Consider the following 20,447-nt stretch of genomic DNA (forward strand, 5'->3'; position numbering starts at 1 on the left):
TACTTTGCATATTTATTGTGTCATAATTACTAGTGTTCTAGCACCTAAAGGAGAGATTTAATTCCTGGGAAAGTGCTTAATCACGAAGACTTTTAAGGAAAAGATGAGTATCAGATGTCTATATTTTGTGCTAAACTCTGTAAATTTGGTTTACTCAGATGTTATTTGTTGGATTCCTCCCCTGCGAGGAATTAAACTTGTTTGTACTGTGAATTCTAGATGGCCCTTGGAAGAGGGGAAAGGCCCCTAAATCCTCAAGATGGTTCTGTTTTTAGCTGTGTGAAATAACAGAACTTCAGATACTTTGTTGAAGTTTTGAGATTTAAAGGTGTTTATGCAGTTAAGGATGTTTTAAACTACTTTTTAATATTAGGTGCTTAAATTGAACTGTAGGGAACTTTATATTTTTCTGTGTGTTGTTTGTTGCTTAGTCATGAGCATCTTGTTCAGCACTATCTAATTTAGCATGTGTCAGCCAAGATAATTCTCAAATTTACTGCAAAAGCTCTGACAGGACATCTTCTATCCCCCACCTCCAAAACACCATCTCCAGACAAATTTCTACCTCCTCTCCCCTCCACTATTTGTGAATAATTGTCCTGATTCATGCAGAGGGAGCAAGTGGAGCAATTTGATTCTCTGTATCTGAAAGGGACAGCATTGTCAATGAGGGAACTTTTCTTCAAGACTGTGATTGCCACCATTTTGCTCTGCTGAGGATGGGATACGTACAGCCGTAAGAGTGCTGCCAGTGGAGCGTGTGCAGCAAACCTGCCAAAGGAGCAAACCCCTTTAACGTCTCTGATTTAGCAATGAAGCCAATCAGTTCTAATTAGTTTGTGATTAAAGAACTAGCTGTCTTCTAGGTTATGGGAAGAGTAGTGTTCGTGGGTAAACTGTCTTCCCGTTTTAGATTGAAATCCCCTTCCAGAAGCCAATTGTCCATGTCCTGTTCATGGCATGAAGCAGTCTGTTAACTAGCTGCTTAGTTCTAATTTATGGTGCTCTTATTTTTATCAGGTCCTGAAGAAACACCTTTAATTAGAGTAGTGGTGAAATTTCAGATTTTTGCCTGCTGAAAATCTTATGTTTCAGCTGTTGTCTACACAGCTGGTAGAACAAAGTGATATTTCACCATCTCCAGAAAGTCACATAGGTTACTTTGACAGTAATACTTGATAAAATTATAGCCTATAGCAATTCAAAGCTCTTGAACCGACGTTTTCCATTCTGACCATCAAAAATTGCCTTTAGTCTTACAGAAAAGTGAAAAATGGAAACAAAGAAAGTATTTAATTTTCTATGACATTGTAGCTTTTTTTCCTACTGGTTACACTAAGTGAAATAAGCTATTTCTTTTCCTTATTGTGCCCTACTTCTTGCAGTGTGATGGGATCATTAAAGTGGGACACAGCAGGAAGAGACAGTGGGTATGGCAAATGGAAAAGTTAATGCAAAATTTCCTTCAGCTTTTAATATTGTAAAAAGTTACTATTGGATCTCTTATGTGCTTAAATTGGTAGTTGTCCCTTGGCCATGAAAAGCATTCTTTCTTTCTCTTCCTTTTGGGTTGCAGTTGAAAAAAACCCTCCTACTGTTTCTTCCTGAAAAAAGTGGTTCTATTTCCACGTATGAACTCTGTCATGAGTACTTCTGTCTTGTCTAGCTCCAAAATTTGCTCTTGAAGGTTTGATTCTGTGAATACAAACCCAGTAGTAACTCATAGTGAAATTATTTTAAGATTTATTATTACATTTATTTTCATTTTACATTGTTTTTCATTGCATTTGTCTTGAAATCTTTTTGCATAATTGTATTTTTAGCAGTAATATGCAGCTGTGTGAATTAATCCAAATATGGCATATCTTTTCAGTCCTTGCAACAACTGTAAGAAAACATAACAACTGAATTTTTGTTCTGCTGGGTCTGAGTCTCTATCCCCATAGCAGCTGGCTAAACAGTAGATAGTGTGTGAGATACTGTTTTATACTAGCAACGGGCTTCATCTGAGGACTGCAAAGTTGTCAGACAGACCTGCAGCAGAATGTGATTAAAGAGCAGTGGGATGATGACAGAATAAGCAAAGGCCACCGAAGATGAGCAGAAGGGGTGGGACAAGTGGGCTGGTGGCTAAGGCAGTCTTAGGTCTTGGGTTAAGAGAGTGACACTCGGGAGTGAGTGGAGTACATGGGGACGGAGAAGCTAAATAGTGGATGAAAAACCATCCTCCAGTGGAAATGCCAGACACCATAGTGAATTTATCCAAGGCTTAACAAAAGGGATATATTGTTCATTGAACTGTTTAAATTCAAGATTAGCAAAAGGCTCATCCTTTTTTTTTAGTTGGGATTTGTCTTGCATAATACTAGTTCTCTAGGAGTTAGCTATGTAATCTAGGCTAGTCGTACAAGGAAGTCAGTTCAGGAGGCCACTTTAACCTGCTTTCTTAAATGCTTATTTTCAGAGAAGGTGAGGGGGTGTTCTTGGAAGAAAAAACCCACTTTCTTTAGGTTAGACAACTGTTAGATCACTAAAGCTGCATGAGATGCATCCTGCCTGAGCAGCTAACTCCAAGGGAAGTTGATTAAAGCTCCCTTTCAGGAGCAACCAAAGTTATGCAGTACTTGATGTGAAATCATGATGTCAAAACACTTAGTTCGAGTGGGAATTCACAGTACATTCCAAATCTATATTTAAATTCTCTGCATAAACAAACTATCAAATATTCATTGCAGAGAAGGCCCTGATGGGATGTTGCTGCCCCTTAGCTTGCAGACTTCAAACCAAGTCAGAGCAGACATCCATCACAGATGGTCCTCATTTGATGCAGGAGCAGATAATCCAGCCGAGATTGCTGATATCAGAGAAGGGGCTTCTATGTAAAGCTCTTTCCATCGCCTCAGCTGAAGACACTTTAAATTCCTACAGAAGGATTAGTAACAAGTACCTATAGGTGGTGAAAAGGGCATAATAACATCTCAAACTGATACTTGTCTTGTCTTTGGTAAATAGCTGACTATGAACTCTTCACAGCCTAAGTTAGTCTGCTTTTTTTTGAGCTTCTCATCAAACTAAAGGAAAATGCTTAAACCTCTGCTCAGTACTCGTTGATATGACTAGTTCAGATGTTGCAATATTTTTTGTGAAGTCTTGCTGTAACTTAACTCTTTAGTGTCCAAACAGACTCATACCAAATAGCGGCCACAAATACTTAAGAAAGTGCTTGGATACCTCTATGTCTGTTCATACTTCCAAGAAATGCTTTCCAGTTGCAAGGAAGGCCTTTCTTAAGCAGGATCTCAATCAAGTTTGTAACTAAAAATAATACCCCTGAGGACAAAAGTGCCTAGAGTTTCTGGTCTGAAGCTTCAACTTAAAAGCTCTCACGGTCAATAAGCAGAGGAAAGGATTTTTAGGTATACCATTGCTATGAGCTGAAGATTCTCTGAGATTAAATGCTGACAGACAATGAATAAATTCAGTTGCTTGTACTGAATCTTGTCTCTTGCTGATAGCCCTTGCTATAGGCTTTGTAGTTATACACTGAAGTCTGCATTAGAAGTGCTCGCAGCCTGTGGGGTTTTAGAGTGATATCAGTTATTTCCACCTATGTGCCTGGACTAGTACACTAGCAATTTCTTCCCAGAGTTAGGAATTCCCATGGGTAATCTGTGTTAGAAAATGTAGGTTTTGTCTACATACTCACCTCTAGATCTGAAAAGATGCCCCTTTTTTTGCTGTGTTTTAAACTTGAGAAATTCAGCAAAGTATTTGGTTGTTTATTCATGCTAACACTCACCTGTGTACTGATGATATTCCAAGAGATAAAGAAATGTAGGATTTCTCCAAAATTTTGTATTCTTGCTTATCATACATACCTAAAGGGGTGTGCTAGGCTATTGAGGTACAGGACTGAACTGCTTAGCATGTCTTTGGATCCCAGTTATGAAATAAGCAGGATACACAGCTGTGGCAAATTTTCACAGACTTTATAGAAGTTGAAGTAGGATGGAGGCTGACATGCATCCACATTATTGCATCCTTTCGTCTGCTATTGTTAATGAAAACATTTGTAATTATGGGTACAGAAATTCAAGGTAGAGTCAAAAAAGTTAACCTAACTTTGAGAGTTTAAGTTCCAACAACATTTAGAATGTCTTTAATAAAGTAGTCCTTAGATCTCTATGTTAGCAAACAGTAAGCAAGTTTTCTCCTTTAATGTCATGTTATTTTGTTCAGAAAGCTCAAATAAAACTTTTGACATGGTTTAATTATGACAAACATACCTCTTTTTATAACATAAGTAAAACATTTTTTTTCCTGTAACATTTTGATTCAGTCAAAAATCAGTAAAATAACATTCGTCATTCACAAATCAAACTGACAACTTTTGAGGCTGAATTTCCCTATTTTTGTAGAATTTAGGGAATAGTAATCAATGGTAAAACTCATGATTTTACATTTGAAACTGAATTCTGTTTGTTGCTGTGTACTGATACATGTAAAATAAAATCTTAAATCTGACAAATATATAAATTGAACTTACTTCTGCATTAGATTTTTATAAGTAAAGCAGAATGGATATAATCAGTGTAAAAAAAAAGGCAATACCATAGTAAGACAGAATCAAATCAACTGCATTTCTTTAATACATACAATAACCAGAAATATAGAGGAATGAAAGAGACAGTGGATCACTAACACTCCTAAATGATACATGGTACAAAATATGCAGAAGGCTCAAGCAAAACTGAGATGTGATTCTCTGACTTCAGTGTCTTTTCTAAAACAAAACCAAAATAAGCAAGAGGGTACTTGAATGATATTTAAATGACTATGTAAATATTTAGAAAACCTGCAAAATGCCTGGAATGAATTATAAAGAAAGCTTTGGAAAATTTGACTGTGGTTTGCTTTCTGGCATAAAATCTAGAGAAAATCTAATAAAATCTATTGTGATGTCAGATTTATTAATTGCTGTAGATCCTTGCTAAGTAGTGCAACAGTCTATGTCCCTTTTATTTAAACTTCTACAATGTCTTTCTTTTTTCTGCAGATATTTCTGGAGTGGGTATGTGCACTCAGGTTGTCAGATATATTTTAGCTAGAAAGGGAACCAGTATAGGTGAACAGATCTCTGCCAGAGCACCATTTTTAGAGGGCAAGAATCATCTGTCAGTAACATTGGTAATGCTCAGCCTGCAGTTTCAAAGCTACAATCTGTTGATAACAAGGTCATATAATTTTTTAAATCGTTACACCATCTTCGAGTTTTGTCCTCCCTAAATAATATATTCCTACATGGGCAATTCTATTGATACTGACTAATGATGTGCCTGAAAGAAATCATAGAAACATAGAATGGTTTGGGTTGGAAGGGACCTTAAATATTTCTTATCTCATGGTACTTTTGATGCACCTTTTCGTTTAAAGGCATGGTGCAGTTCTTAGTGTGTCAGAAACCATATCCAACAGTGTCTCCTCGTTATCTGAATGCAGTCATTACTGTTTAGCCTCACATATGCATCACAGCAAATCTTGGATCCGCAAGATGGTATTTCATGCAATGCTGCCACTATTAGATGTAGCGGACTCAGGTTTTACACGTTTGAGAGTTCTGAATGCCTGTGTTCTCCAACTCTGTACGCTGTTTCAGGGAGCTATAATTCAGCAATCTGAGGGCATTAACTAGAAAAGGGAAGGTTTTTCACTCTGATAACATTCAAACTGTTTTTAGGGACTCTCTCAAAGCACGGAAATGAGGAAAAGGATAATCTTCTATTAGCAATGCAACTTCAGTTTGTTTTTCTAAGTGACAACACTCTAGTAAAGGTCACATGTAGTAGTAGGAACAAAAAACCACAATATGACTGGAATGATGGTTTAATTCGACTTTGATATGTACTATTGTGCATATGTTAGAACTGTTTTGCGGAAACCAATTTTCCATTTACTGTGAAGGTCAGGAAAAATGTTATGGTATTTCCAATGAAAAATGTTTGTGGGCAGGGATAGAATTTTTAACGTACTTCATTTAAAGAATCAGGCAAAGAAAAATGCTACTTTCTTATTTTTGGTTATGTTAAAACGAAAATTATTGAAACATACTCACTTACCTGAAATGTTCTTTTTGCTATTTTCTGTTTGAAAAGTGTTTTAAAAATGTGAGATTTCAGCCCAGTTCTGGGTAGGGAGTATTTTAAAATCCTTACATTATTCTATGGATTGAAAAACTTTCTCAGACTTTTGCTAATTGATCTTACTGTCTTGTATTTCTTTTTCTTTTTCTCTTTGTGAGTTCGCGTAGGGAGGCATAACCCCAGAAAAATTACATCAAGTGACAGTTCATTAAACCACAAAACCACATCTGTCAGTTGTTGGAGAAGAGTAGACAGTCAAACTGCTTCATTTCACTATCATTGCTTCTACATTCTCAATTTTCTTTTTGGAATGGCTGAGAAAATTGATATAATCCTTAACTTCCTCTCTGAATTGCTTCCTAAACTGACACCATACTATTACAGAGGAGCCGTGGGTTTTGTGATGCTCTCTGCAACTCATGCACAAAACAAGCATCACGGTTACCATGCAGCTATTAGAAAACTCAACAACCCCACTGTAAAATTATATATCCCCTGAAGTTTGAGTAACAGAAGATGATGATCTTTACAGCATTATTTGTTCAGAGAGAGCAAACTCTATAACATGTGAGGAAAACAGCTGAATAATCTGGAAGATTTCAATGGGAGCAACATATGCTCCTGGTGCTTCCTGCTGAGCCTGCTGAAATGGCTTACAGTTACAGACGCCAACTTTCTGAGGAGAAAACTGTTGCCGCAAAGATGGAAAGTTCTAACCAATTCTGACAAATAGAGGACTATCACTCCTTAGGTGAAGAATAGTGGGAGCCTGCTTACAAATTATTGTGATTTAGTTGTGACTGTGATTGGCACGCAGAGAAAGATCAATCTCAGCACAATACTATTTGTCTTTGATTTCGTTTGCTCCCAAGCACAGCTTAAGTAAAACTGTTTTGTGAGCCAAGTAATGGGGATAAATAATTCAGCTGTGAGTAAAAAATGTGAATCGTAACTGCAAACTGAAAAATTGTTACTAGGAATTGAATATCCAGACTTGTAAAAACAGAAGTTTGGAAAAACACCCCAAGAGTTGCACAGATGTACCAGCTGGCTTTAAGCAGTAATGAGGCACAAGCATATATAACAAAATCAGGTAAAGGGAAGCAAATAGAATAAAAGCAGTTCATGAGTAACCATCTTGCCTGTTATCATATTCACAAATAATTTTCATAGTTATTTTTCTCCCCTCTCCACCACATTACCTGTTGTCCCACCATTTCCCCAGAAAGTTTTCTACCATTATTTAGAGCACAGTCCATAAAAGAGCTGATTTGTCATTCAGCACATGTGAGAGGTAACGGAGAGACATAAGAGTGGTTGGGAATGTGGAAAGGAGGGAGGAATACAAGCTCTCAGTAGGGGATCTTTCCTTGCCAGTGACAAATCCATGGTTAGGAGATTCCTGGCCCTCCCTTCTGCAGTAGGACTTCTGTCACTGCTAAGCCAACTGTTCACATTGCTGCTCCTCAACTGAAGGACAAGTCGTGCAAGTCTTGGTGGGTTTTTTTAAGATGTTTTTATTTTTTTTCTCCTGATAAATACTGATTGTGACCAAAATTACTAACCATAAGATACATAAATCAAGCAATAACAAACATAGAAATAGGTGGCTTAAAATAATATAAATGGAAATCTAAAGTCAGCAGTTGAGTTTTTCAAGCAGACATAGAATGTTAGTACATTGATAGATTGTGGTAAGTTGGCCCTGGCTGGATGCCGGGTGCCCACCTGTCGTGGGTTAGGCTGATCCGGCAACCAAACCCACGCAGCTCTCCCAGTCCAGTGAAATGGAGAGGAGAGAAAAATGTAATAAAAGAGCTGAGGATCGAGACAGGAACAGAGGAGCACCCACCAACCACGGTCCCGGGCAAAAGAGACTGTTTTCTTAAAGCAAAACTATTTATTAACAGCTACCTACAAAAGAGAAAAGCACACAAAAACGGTTACTTGAGAGAATAACAAGAAAACAAGGCCAGGTCTTAAAAACAACACCACTCCCCCCCCCCTTTGTTTCTTCTTTCCGGCTCTACCTCCTCCCCCCAGTGGCGCAGGGGGGCAGGGAATGGGGGAGTGCAGGTCAGTTCATTCCAAGTTGTTACTGCCACTTCTCTTAAAGGAAAAGGAGTCCTTACACCATTGTCCCTTGATCCAGTGGATCCCCTACTCACGGCGAAAGCGTGAATCCTACCCGCTGGGGGGCAAATCCTTACCCCATCGGATTTGCCCCAAGTGTGGGCTTTACCAGTCCTGGGCTTTTAAGGAGCTGTAGCCACTCGCTCTGGCGTGGGTCATCAACAAACTTTAAATGTGCTCCGGCGTGGGTCGTCATACCGACCTGAAATGCGTCTCCGTACAGACTTTAAATGCATAAATGCGTAAATGTGAAATGCGTAAATGTGTCTCTACCTGTGCCCATGATTCACAATAGTCTCAGGCTCAGGCATCTCTTCCCGACGTGGGTCCTCCACGGGCTGCGAGTGGGTCTCTGCTTGCTCCACCGAGGACTGTTACAAAGGGGCCGCTCGCAAGGGGGACTCAGCCGCGGCACACGTTGTTCCGTTCCATCTTCACTGACCTCTTATCTGTGTGGCCGTTTCTCTTAGATTTCAGTCCTGTCTGGGTGAACTCCGCCCGGTGGGCGCCCTGGCAGCGGGGCTCTCCTCGAGTTCCCCAAGCGGCTCCGCCCCCGCCATCCTCGACGGAGCGGGCCCGGCCGGGAGCGGGGGGCCGTGCCCCCCTCCCGTCTCCTTGCTCCTGGGCACAGGCACACCTTTCCGGTTCCTTTGTCCGACGTCAATAGGGCAATTCGCAGAGGCGCCGATTGGCTCAAGCCCCGAGGGGGACGGGAGTCCGGTGTGATGGGCAGCTTCTGCCACCCGGACCTCCCCCCCTCCCCCGACTTCAAACCGTAACACCACCAAAGCTGCTTTATCACTTCCTCTTCTCAGCTGGACAGGGGAGAGGAAATATAATGAAAGGGTCGTGAGTTGAGGTAAGTGAGATCTTATCTCACACAGTGAGATCACTCAGCAATTACCGTCTCGAGCAGAACAGACTCAACTTGGGGAAGTTAATTAAATTATTACTAATTAAATCATGGTAGGGTAATGAGAAATGAAAATCAAATTTTAAAACACCTTCCTCCCACCCCGACCTTCTTACTGGGCTCAACTACTGTCCTGATTTCTCTACGTCCTCCCCCAAAGTGGCACACGGGGACGGGTAATGGGGGTTGCGGTCAGTTCATCACACGTTGTCTCTGCCGCTCCTTTCTCCTCAAGGGGAGGACTCCTCACATTCTTCCCCTGCTCCAGCGTTGGGTTCCTCTTGCGGCAGACAGTTCTCCATTAAATTCTCCAACCTGAGCCCTTCCCATAGGCTGCAGTTTTTCATGAACTGCTCCAGCATGAGTCCCTTCCATAGGGTTCAGTCCTTCAGGAGCAGACTGCTCCAGCATGGGTCCCCTATGGCGTCACAAGTCCTGCCAGCAAACCTGCTCCAGCATGGGCTCCTTTCTCCACAGTTCCACAGGTCCTGCCAGGAGCCTTCTACAGCATGAAGTCTCACGGGGTCACAGCCTCCTTTGGGCACAACCACCTGCTCTGGTGTGGGGTCCTCTAGCTGTGAGTGGTTCTCTGCTCCTCCGTGGCCTTCATCACAGACAGCAGGGGAATCTCTGCTCCGGTGCCTGGAGCACCTCCTCCCCCTCCTTCTTCACTGACTTTGGTGTCTGTAGAGTTATTTCTCTCATATATTCTCACTTTTCTCTCCGCGACTGCAACTGCTGTTGCACAGTAGCTTTTTCCCCTTCTTAAATCTATTATCACAGAGGCACTACCACCGTTGCTCATGGGCTTGGCCTTGGCCAGCAGTGGGTCCATTTTGGAGCCGGCTGGCATTGGCTCTATCTGACGTAGGGGAAGCTTCTAGCAGCTTCTCACAGAAGCCACCCCTTGTAGTCCCCCTGCTACCAAAACCTTGCTGTGCAAATCCAACATATAGTTGAAGAAATTATGGCACAGAAAAATCACAAGTATTATATTAAGACTTTTAGGTTAATGAAATAAAAGATGTAACCATATCAGATGATGATGATGAAAATTTCCATTTTAACTAAGTGAAAGACTATGACATATTGCAACAACTAAAGGTGAGAGTTTTTAAAGAGAACTTTTCTATAACTTCCACCCAAGTTTTCAAAGAGGAAAGTTGGAAGTTTTCTTAGTTGTAAACTTTGATTTGGATACACTTTTGAGAATTAGTGCCCCAAAACTATGGAAGAAGGCTTACACTGAGCCTATATTAGAACTGAAATAAAAAGGTGATCTGGACAGTTGTGTTCTGGTGAGTCATAGACAAAACAAAGGAAAAATGATAATAAAAGAGATTGATTTAAATAAAAAAAAAAGCCTTTGACTGGAGATTAGAAAACCAAGAAAACACCTTGAAACACCCTAAATGAAGCTCTAGTTATGTATTCCTATTGTCTTTTCTCTAGCTGTACTATTTTTCTAAGCTTGGAACCAGAGTTTATGAGGATTAGCCTGTCAAAATTAGGATTCTATTCTTGTGCACACTGCATCCCCATACCAGATATCTCTATTCCTCTAAGCTATAGACTTCTGTCTCCCAAATTGTTCAGTGCCTAAAACCTTTCTCAAACCCTGCACCCACAACATTGTTTCAAGCTGAAGCTCTAACCAGCTATTGTGTAAAAGGTTCTTGACTTCCACCTTTGGTCTTCAAGTAACATAAATTAAGATTTTAACTTGATATATGGGATAGGTTCTTGAAACTATAGAAATAATCATGGGAGATAATGTAGACTGCATTTTCCATAAATTGTTTTCAATAATGCTAAATGGAAACAGAAAAATTTGTGAGACAGCAGGAATGGAATTACTCAGAAATGTTAGGTAAACTGAATTTCCAGAGATGGGGCAGTTAAAAAAATAAATATTTTTTCCTTCTCTATCACAAGTTACAAAATAAGGATATCTATTTGCCTGATTTAGAATTTTTATGCTCTTAAGAGAATAATAACTAGGAACTCTCCTCTGAAGTTTTCCTGTTGCCATGCACTTACATGTGCACAGAAGTTACTTCTACATATGCTTTAAGATCATCATTAAGAACATGGTTTCTAAAACTTAGGTGAATTATGCAACATTTCTCACCTAGCAGATTAGTCTCCTGTTGGTGAAATCAGCAACTTAAGTTTTGAGTGTTTAAGATAGCTGTTTGTATCCCACAGGTGATATCATCAGCCATGTATGAATTAATTATCCTAGCTATATTACATTAATCTTTATTTGCTTACTGTATGTAATTATTAAGTTTTTAATTAAGATATATTTTAATTTATTGTTGTAAAGGCCTAATTTCTCTTGATTGTGTTCCCTGAAATCTCTTGATTCCCAGTTCATACCTAGGGAACTGATGATGTCATGTGCTTCACCTGTTCCCCAGACTGGTAGCCCCAGACACATCCCCTTATTTACCTAATCTATGTCTCACCTTCCTACTGTTACGCTCCTTGTCTTTCCCTGTCACAGCTGAGCAGGATGCACAATTATTCCTGCAGCATAGGAACTACAGGAACAAAGTGAGAAATTGTTAGAAGGCATGGAGGCAACACCTTCTGCCACAGTCCAGCTTGACACATGCTCAGGAAGTGCAAGATTAGCTGTAGCAACTCTTTCACACGTAAAGGCTCTTATAGGATCATTCCCGTGCTCGCTCTAGGGTTTCCAAAAGAGATTTCAAATGGAAGGATCCAGGAGCAGCTGATACCTCTCCTGGGCTAGTGTTACCCCTCTTCTAGCTCTTCTTTAGCCCAAGATGATAAAATTAGTACATGGGTCCATATGTTTTCTCCATTGGTTAGGGAAAGTCTTGACATCTTGCTGAAATTCTCTACAAGCTTGCACTTCTCAACAGCTGGATTGGAAGACCTGCTGGAAAGCACCATGGCACATTTCCCTGAATTTCCTTTGTTTGGAGATCAGAATAGGGAGGGACAGTGTGCTCCCTGTTCTTGTCTCAGTTCTTCACACGCTGTCAGACCATGGGAGTATCAAGTGCCCAAGTTCAAGAGTTGAGAACATCTTCTCTTTCTTTTTGAGAAAGACACAGCGTAAGCAATTTTTTCAGAGGTAAATCTGTAGGATGAGAAACTGAAGTGATCATTAAGAAAGTATTAAACCATTTCTGTTATGAGATACAAATTGTTATATTCTTTCAAGTCACCAGTGTGTGTAGAAACATGCCTCATAGAGCTCAGAGTTGGGCTATAAAAGAAACTGTTATTACTTGATATACAAGTCTGAAGAAAAATTATAATCATGTCTTCCAAATGTGTGGTATTATCTCTGTAGTGGCTGACCATATTTATGGCTTAAACAATATGCATAATTTTACTGCTATACATTAACATTTATTTAGGGCAGTGTAATGTAATTTAAGTTGATGAGTTCCTGTCATCTTTCTAAAGTATTGTTTTAGATGTTTGAGAATTCTAGAAAGGGAAGATTAAGAGAAACCTCAAAATGAAAGAGCACATAATCCAATTTGTTGGGTTTTTTAGTTATGCGAAGCACAGAGACTTTTCTTGTCTATTGCATTCTGGGTTTGACAGGTTTAAAACTGGTAATTCTGTGATGTTCATCACTCCTGTGTATGTGAGGAAACCTATACAGTCCTAATATTTTTTTTTTTTGGTAATTTCTGTGATAAATTAGTTTATGATCACATATCAATAAAGAGTAAGGTAAAATATTATACTGTGGAAGAAATTTTTGCAAATCTTATAGAATCATAGAATCATAGAATCATAGAATCATAGAATGGTTAGGGCTGGAAGGGACCTTCAAAGGTCATCTAGTCCAACCCCCCTGCAAGGAACAGGGATATCTCCAACTAGATCAGGTTGCTCAGGGCCTTGTCCAACCGGGCCTTGAACGTCTCCAGGGATGGAGCATCCACCACCTCTCTGGGCAACCTGTTCCAGTGTTCTACCACTCTCATGGTAAAAAATTTTTTCCTAATATCCAACCTGAACCTACCTCCCTCTATTTTAAAACCATTACTCCTTGTCCTATCATAACTGGCCCTCCTGAACAGCCTCTCCCCATCTTTCCTGTAGGCCCCCTTGAGGTACTGGAAGACCGCTATAAGGTCACCCCGGAGCCTCCTCTTCTCCAGGCTGAACAGCCCCAACTCTTTCAGCCTGTCCTCATAGGAAAGGTGCTCCAGCCCTCTTATCATCTTCGTGGCCCTCCTCTGGACCCTCTCCAACTGGTCCATGTCCTTCTTATGTTGGGGACTCCAGAACTGGACGCAGTACTCCAAGTGAGGTCTCACGAGGGCAGAGTAGAGGGGGAGAATCACCTCCCTCGACCTGCTGGCCACGCTCCTCTTGATGCAGCCCAGGACGCGGTTGGCCTTCTGGGCCGCAAGAGCACATTGCCGGCTCATATTGAGCTTCTCGTCCACCAGTACTCCCAAGTCCTTCTCCTCAGGGCTGCTCTCGATCCAATCACCACCCAGTCTGTATTTATGCCTGGGATTGCCACGACCCAGATGTAGGACCTTGCATTTGGCCTGGTTAAACTTCATGAGGTTGGTACGGGCCCACCTCTCCAGCCTGTCAAGGTCCCTCTGGATGGCATCCCTCCCTTCCAGCGTGTCGACGGCACCACACAGCTTGGTGTCATCGGCGAACTTGCTGAGGGTGCACTCCATGCCACTGTCCACGTCACCGACAAAGATGTTGAAGAGGGCCGGGCCCAACACGGACCCCTGAGGGACGCCACTTGTGACCGGTCTCCACTTGGACACTGAGCCGTTGACCACTACTCTCTGAGTGCGGCCATTGAGCCAATTCCTTATCCACCGAGTGGTCCTTCCATCAAACCCATGACTCTCTAATTTAGAGAGAAGAATGTCGTGCGGGACAGTGTCAAAAGCTTTGCACAAGTCCAGGTAGATGACATCCATTGGTCGACCCTTGTCCACCGATGCTGTCACCCCATCGTAAAAGGCCACCAAGTTGGTCAGGCACGATCTGCCTTTGGTGAAGCCATGTTGGCTGTCACCCACCACCTCCTTGCTCTCCATGTGCCTTAGCATGGTTCCCAGGAGAATCTGCTCCATGACCTTGCCAGGCACAGAGGTGAGGCTGACCGGTCTGTAGTTGCCCGGGTCCTCCTTGTTCCCCTTTTTAAAAATGGGGGTTATGTTCCCTCTCTTCCAGTCATCGGGGACCTCGCCAGACTGCCACGACTTCTCGAATACAATAGCCAGTGGCTTGGCAACTTCATCCGCCAGTTCCTTCAGGACCCGTGGATGGATCTCATCAGGTCCCATGGACTTGTGCACCTTCAAGTTCCTCAGATGTTCTCGAACCTGGTCTTCAAGTACAGTGGGCGGTGGTTCATCCTCACAGTCCCTGCTAGTTCTTTCCACAGCTTGGGTGGTAAGACAAGAGGCTTTACCATTGAAGACTGAGGCAAAAAATTCATTGAGTACCTCAGCCTTCTCTATGTCCCGGGTAACCAGAGCACCAGTATCCTTCCGGAGGGGGCCTACATTCTCTTTGGACTTCCTTTTGTCCCCTACATACCTATAGAAGCATTTCTTGTTGCTTTTTATATCCCTTGCCAAATTCAATTCCTTCAGGGCTTTAGCCTTCCTCACTTGATCCCTGGTCACTCTTACAGCTTCTCTGTATTCCTCCCAGGCTATCTGTCTCCGCTTCCACCCTCTGTAGGCTAACCTCTTCATTTTCAGTTGGTCCAGGAGCTCCTTGCTCATCCACGCCGGCCTCCTGGTCTTTTTGCCCGACTTGTTCTTCGTCGGGATGCACCTCTGCTGAGCTTGGAGAAGGTGCTCCTTGAATGTGGACCAACTTTCCTGGGCCCCTTGTCCCTCCGGGGCCGCCTCCCACGGCACTTTGCCCATCAGGTGCTTCAAGAGGCCGAAGTCCGCCTTCTTGAAGTCTAGGGCACAGAGCTTGCTGAATGGTTTCCTTGCTGCCCCATGGATCTTGAACTCCACGGTGTCGTGGTCACTGCAGCCAAGGCTATCCTTAAGTTTCACATCGCCCACCAGTCCCTCCCTGTTGGTGAGCACAAGGTCAAGCATGGCACCCCTCCTTGTCGGCTCCTCTATCATCTGCAGGAGGAAGTTGTCATCCACGCATTCCAGGAACCTCCTGGACTGCCCGTGCTCTGCCGTATTGTCTCTCCAACAGATGTCAGGGTGGTTGAAGTCCCCCATGAGGACCAGGGCTTGTGACCGCGAGGCTGCTCCTATCTGGCTATAAAGCGCCTCATCTGCTCTGTCCTCCTGGCCAGGTGACCTGTAACAGACCCCTACCGTAACATCCCCTATCCGTCCCCGTCCTCTAATCTTGACCCATAAGCTCTCTGTCAGCTCCTCCTCCGACCCCAGGTGAAGCTCCACGCACTCCAGCCGGTTGCTGACGTAGAGAGCAACACCCCCTCCTCGTCTCCCCTTCCTGTCCTTTCTAAAAAGCTTATACCCCTCCATGTTGACACTCCAGTCATAGGAGTCGTCCCACCACGTCTCCGTGATGCCAATAAGGTCGTATGTGTGTTAAAGCTACAGTATAACATAGGGGAGCATAATACTATTTTTTTTTCCCCTTTAAAAATCCGTACCACTTAGTAGAATGTACTTGCATAACTGTTTATTAGCATTAGCTAATAAACTTAGCACTTATTGTAGAAAATGATTCCCTCTGTCTTTCACCAACCCCCCACCCTTCAACGTACACATCCATTTATCTGATATTTGAGGGGAATTATATTTGGCTTGTCAATTAAAACAGATATCTCCTTCAAGCTCCTCCTGTCCTGACCATCCTGTTTAGAGGATGAGGAAGCTCGTGGGAAGACATACAGGTTATTGACTGCTGTAAACCCTGTCTTTCACTGTTTGTCCAGCAGTCCTTAACAAGGCAGGAAAAATTAAGGTCGGGATCCTGAACCATCACTTACTCTTGGAAGCTAGTTCCCAAGTGAAATAAGTTAATAAAATTGCAATCTAATTAAGCCACATCTCTTCCATCCTTTGTATCTTCTTTTATGTCTGGGCAATGCATTGCAACTAATTGCATAATTTTCAGCATGTGCAAAGAAAAGATTTTCTGCTTGTTTATTTGCAGTAGAGTCACACTATTTACTAATTATTTGCCAATCATTAGATAGCAAGTCTTGAAAAATGTCTATAAAGTTACTTGTAACAAATCACAAAAATGAATCGTATGCCTTCTTCTCCAAATGGTTAATACCTTTTCAAGAGGTAGTGAGTATTATTTTTTTTTTTAATAATCCCTGAGGAGAAATAAAGGTATATCAGGATTTTTCAAAGTCGTCTATTGCTCCCAGTGCTCAGGGATGTTTAAAGCACAAAACACTACTGATTGTCAGATTACAAATTGGTTCATATGTTATTGTTGTAATGTGAGACAGTGGCACTGAAGTGCAGCAGGCAAACAGAAAAAACGCTTCTGAGTAGACTCTATGTTTTTTTCTCATGTCATATGGACTTGAATACTTTGTTTAAAGAAAGATATTGAATACAGTATATTTTCAGACATAAACAATACCCTTTTAAAAACTTGGATGCAACAAAATTGATATATTGAACTGATAAAAGCCCATGTTTAGAGGTAAAAAAAGAAACAAAAACTAAGATATGCAATGTTAAAATAAAAAAAAGGTGCATAAAATTTTGGATCATCTCTAAATAGTCTTAAATATTGTGAATAGATTATTTTCAACCTGAATGAGTTGTTAATCTGGTAGATAATTTAGCTATTTAACCTTGTGTTCACTGGGTAAACGTGAACTTGATTTTAGATTTCAGCAGAGCAGATTTCTTGTAAAGTTCTGCAGAGCTTTCTTTGCCCTAGTAGATGAAGGTTTTGAGCCTTTGAAATCAGTGGCTGAATTCCTATACAGGACATGAGATTTCATGTTGATTGTCTACTTAAAGTATAATTTTTCTGAACTTTATTTTTTAACTTTTCAATTTAGTACTGTCACCTATGAATGTAAAAGATTCTCTGGCTTAGGACATAGATGATTAATGTGGGCGATTCCCACAGAATCAAAATATCATAATGTATTGATTTGCTCTGTATTCCCTCTGAAGGAAAAATGTCCCTGTAGACAGTACATGATTCTCAATGTGAAACACAATTCACTGGTAAATACGAGAAAAAAGTCTTAGAATAACCGCTTTTCAATATGGAGACAGATGGCCACATCACTTGGCAAGCATTCGGCTTTTTTTCCAGACATGTTTAAATAATGTTTATCAAACAATAGACAGGGATAAAAATCAAGGTAGCCTTAAATTTATCTAAAACAGAATGGCAGGCTGCTGAAGAAGTATCCTATAAATAACAATAAACAGCTGTTGAATGAAAGTCAATAAGCTGGAAAGAGAATTTTTCTACTGGATTGCAGAAATACATATAACAATATTTCTTTTTCTCGTAATGAAATATTCTGTCCTCTTTCCCAGCCCAGAACTCAACATACTGTTTATATACCTGGCACAGCGTACAATGATTAGAGGCAAAACCAGATGGCCATATTTTCCCTTGTCTTATTTATTTAGGTGACAGATAGATGAGTCCTAACTTTACCTATCAATCTGACTGTAATTATTTATGTTCTACTGTGAACTTTTGCACACAAATACTCATGCACGTACACACACACAAATAGAAGTAAACTCTTTCTCTTTTTTTCCTTAGGCTTAGAAAGAATTGCAAGAGATTCAGCCTATGAGCAAGAAGGAAAAGTTCAGTTTGTAATCGATGCTGTATATTCCATGGCCTATGCACTACACAACATGCATAAAGATCTCTGTCCTGGATATATTGGTCTATGCCCGAGGATGAGCACAATTGATGGTAAAGAACTACTTGGTTATATCCGAGCAGTAAACTTTAATGGTAAGTTATATGTACTCTTTTTTCCTCCCCTTTTTCTTCTTTAAATGTTTCAGAAGTGACAAGATGTGTTTTCTTCTTTATCTAGGATGCTTTAAGGCACAGTGGAAAACAGGATTAGAAGCAGTTCTCATTTAATCAGAACTGTGAGTTTTTCCACCTGCTTTGAAACCCCAAGTGTATTTTTCGTCTTAACATTAAGCTGCTCCCAAAAGAGGCAGATGTTAAAAATAAGAATCTGTCGGTCAAAATATTCCAGTGAAAAGCTGTGTTTGTAGAAACAAGTTGAAGATTCATGCAGTCCTATTGACAGATTAAAATCTTTTGACAGAGGTTGCTTATGTGTTTGCAAGAGAATAAATGTTAAAAAAATACCCTTTTGAAAATTGCTGTCTTCTGAAATTACTGTTAACTATTTTCTTACACAGGTGAATACTGAGGAGTTTCCTTTCAATTTGCATATTTAAATCACATTTAAAACAGTCACTAGCAGTTCTGGATTCTTTTCCATTTCCTTATTTTTGACTCAGTGATTTAGTGAGCTTTAAAACAACTGCAATATATATATTTAAACGACACAACACTCTGTGCAGCTGGGATCTGCCTGCTGGGGAAATGTAGTTACAGATCATAGAATCATAGAATCATAGAATGGTTTGAGTTGGAAGGGACCTTAAAGATCATCTAGTTCCAACCCTCCTGCCATGGGCAGGGAAACCCTCCACGACACCAGGTTGCCCAAAGTCTCATCCAGCCTGGCCTTGAACACCTCCTGGGATGAGGCAGTCACAGCTTCTCAGGGCAACCTGTTCCAGTGCCTCACCACCCTCTGAGTGAAAAATTTCTTCCTTATATCCAATGTAAATCTCCCCTCTTTCAGTTTAAATCCATTGCCCCTTGTCCTATCACTACATGCCCTTGTAAAAAGTCCCTCTCCAGCTTTCCTGTAGGCCCCCTTTAAGTACTGGAAGGCTGCAATAGGATCACCCCGGAGCCTTCTCTTCTCCAGACTGAACAGCCCCAACTCTCTCAGCCTGTCTTCATAGGAGAGGTGCTCTGGCCCTCTGATCATCTTCATGGCCCTCCTCTGGACCCACTTCAACAGCTCCATGTCCTTCTTGGGTTGTGTGAGCTGAAGACAGTACTCCAGATGGAGTCTCACGAGAGCAGAGTAGAGGGGCAGAATCACCTCCCTTGACCTGCTGGCCACACCTCTTTTGATGTCGCCCAGGATATGGTTGGCTTTTTGGGCTGCAAGTGCACATTACTGGCTTATGCTGAGCTTATCATCAGCCAACACCCCTATGTCCTTTTCCTCAGGGCTGCTCTCGATCTTCTCATCCCCCAACCTAAATTGGTACGAGGGGTTGCCCCGACCCATGTGAATGACTTTGCACTTGGCCTTGTTGAACTTCATGAGGGTGGCACAGGCCCATCTCTCCAGCCTGTCAAGGTCCCTCTGGATGGCATCTCTTCCCTCCAGCATGTCCCCAGCACCACACAGCTTGGTGTCATCTGCAAACTTGCTGAGGGTGCACTCGATCCCACTGTCCATGTCACCAACAAAGATGTTAAACAGCGCTGGTCCCAATATAGATGCTTCTGCTGTAAACAGTAGAGGCCAATAAAAACAAGGATGTAGAACTGAAAAAGGTAGAATATACTTGATTGTGAAATAAAGTTCCTGAAAACTTACATTATTTTATGAAAGTAATAATTATTGGAGACTGTATTTATCATCATTTTGCAAAGAAATGGAACAATGTTCTTTACTGTGTTTTGTTGTTTTTTTTTTTTTCCCTTGCTTGGTGGTAATAACACATACTAGACATGCCTTCTAACTATACAGAGAGAAGCACTGTCTATCACAATTTATTCCAATGACCTCAGCTGCCAGCCTGTTTTAAAAAAGCACAAGGTCATTTTGAATTTAGCTTCTGAGTGGAAGCTTTTTTGCTTTAGGTAATATACCAGACTCTAGTTGATATGAATGTTGCCTGTAGTTCATGTTTTTTTTCCTCTTCTAAACCTTTTTTGTTCCTATGCAATTTTCATGAAAAGGGAATCCCTGTCTCCAGGAATAAAAAGACAGAAGGAGTTTAAATGATTCTTTAGTGATTTTAAAGAAAACCTGGAGCAAAATATGTTGCTTGCAAATGGGAGATGTTATGATGACAAAGGTAGACAGCATATTGTAAGGTTTACAGTGATAATTATCTATGTTTCTAGTAGATATTCTTCTGGGTCTGTGTTGCTAAAGCACAAAGAAAGTGATCTGTTTTCATTTGGTGAGCATGAAAGTTTAGCATAAAAGGATA

The 20,447-nt window shown here is 41.2% G+C and overlaps 1 protein-coding gene across 1 annotated transcript in view; it reads left to right on the forward strand.

Annotated features, from left to right (window-relative positions):
- GRM8 (glutamate metabotropic receptor 8) overlaps window positions 1-20,447 on the forward strand; it is a 381,588-nt gene that overhangs the window by 213,624 nt on the left and 147,517 nt on the right. Inside the window, exon 6 of the mRNA XM_086609724.1 lies at window positions 17,932-18,132. Within this exon, the coding sequence (XP_086465850.1) occupies window positions 17,932-18,132 (201 nt within the window). The remainder of the gene's footprint in view (window positions 1-17,931; window positions 18,133-20,447) is intronic.

This window comes from Tauraco erythrolophus, chromosome 4 (assembly GCF_009769465.1).
Source record: "Tauraco erythrolophus isolate bTauEry1 chromosome 4, bTauEry1.pri, whole genome shotgun sequence".
NCBI classification, from domain to species: Eukaryota; Metazoa; Chordata; class Aves; order Musophagiformes; family Musophagidae; genus Tauraco; species Tauraco erythrolophus.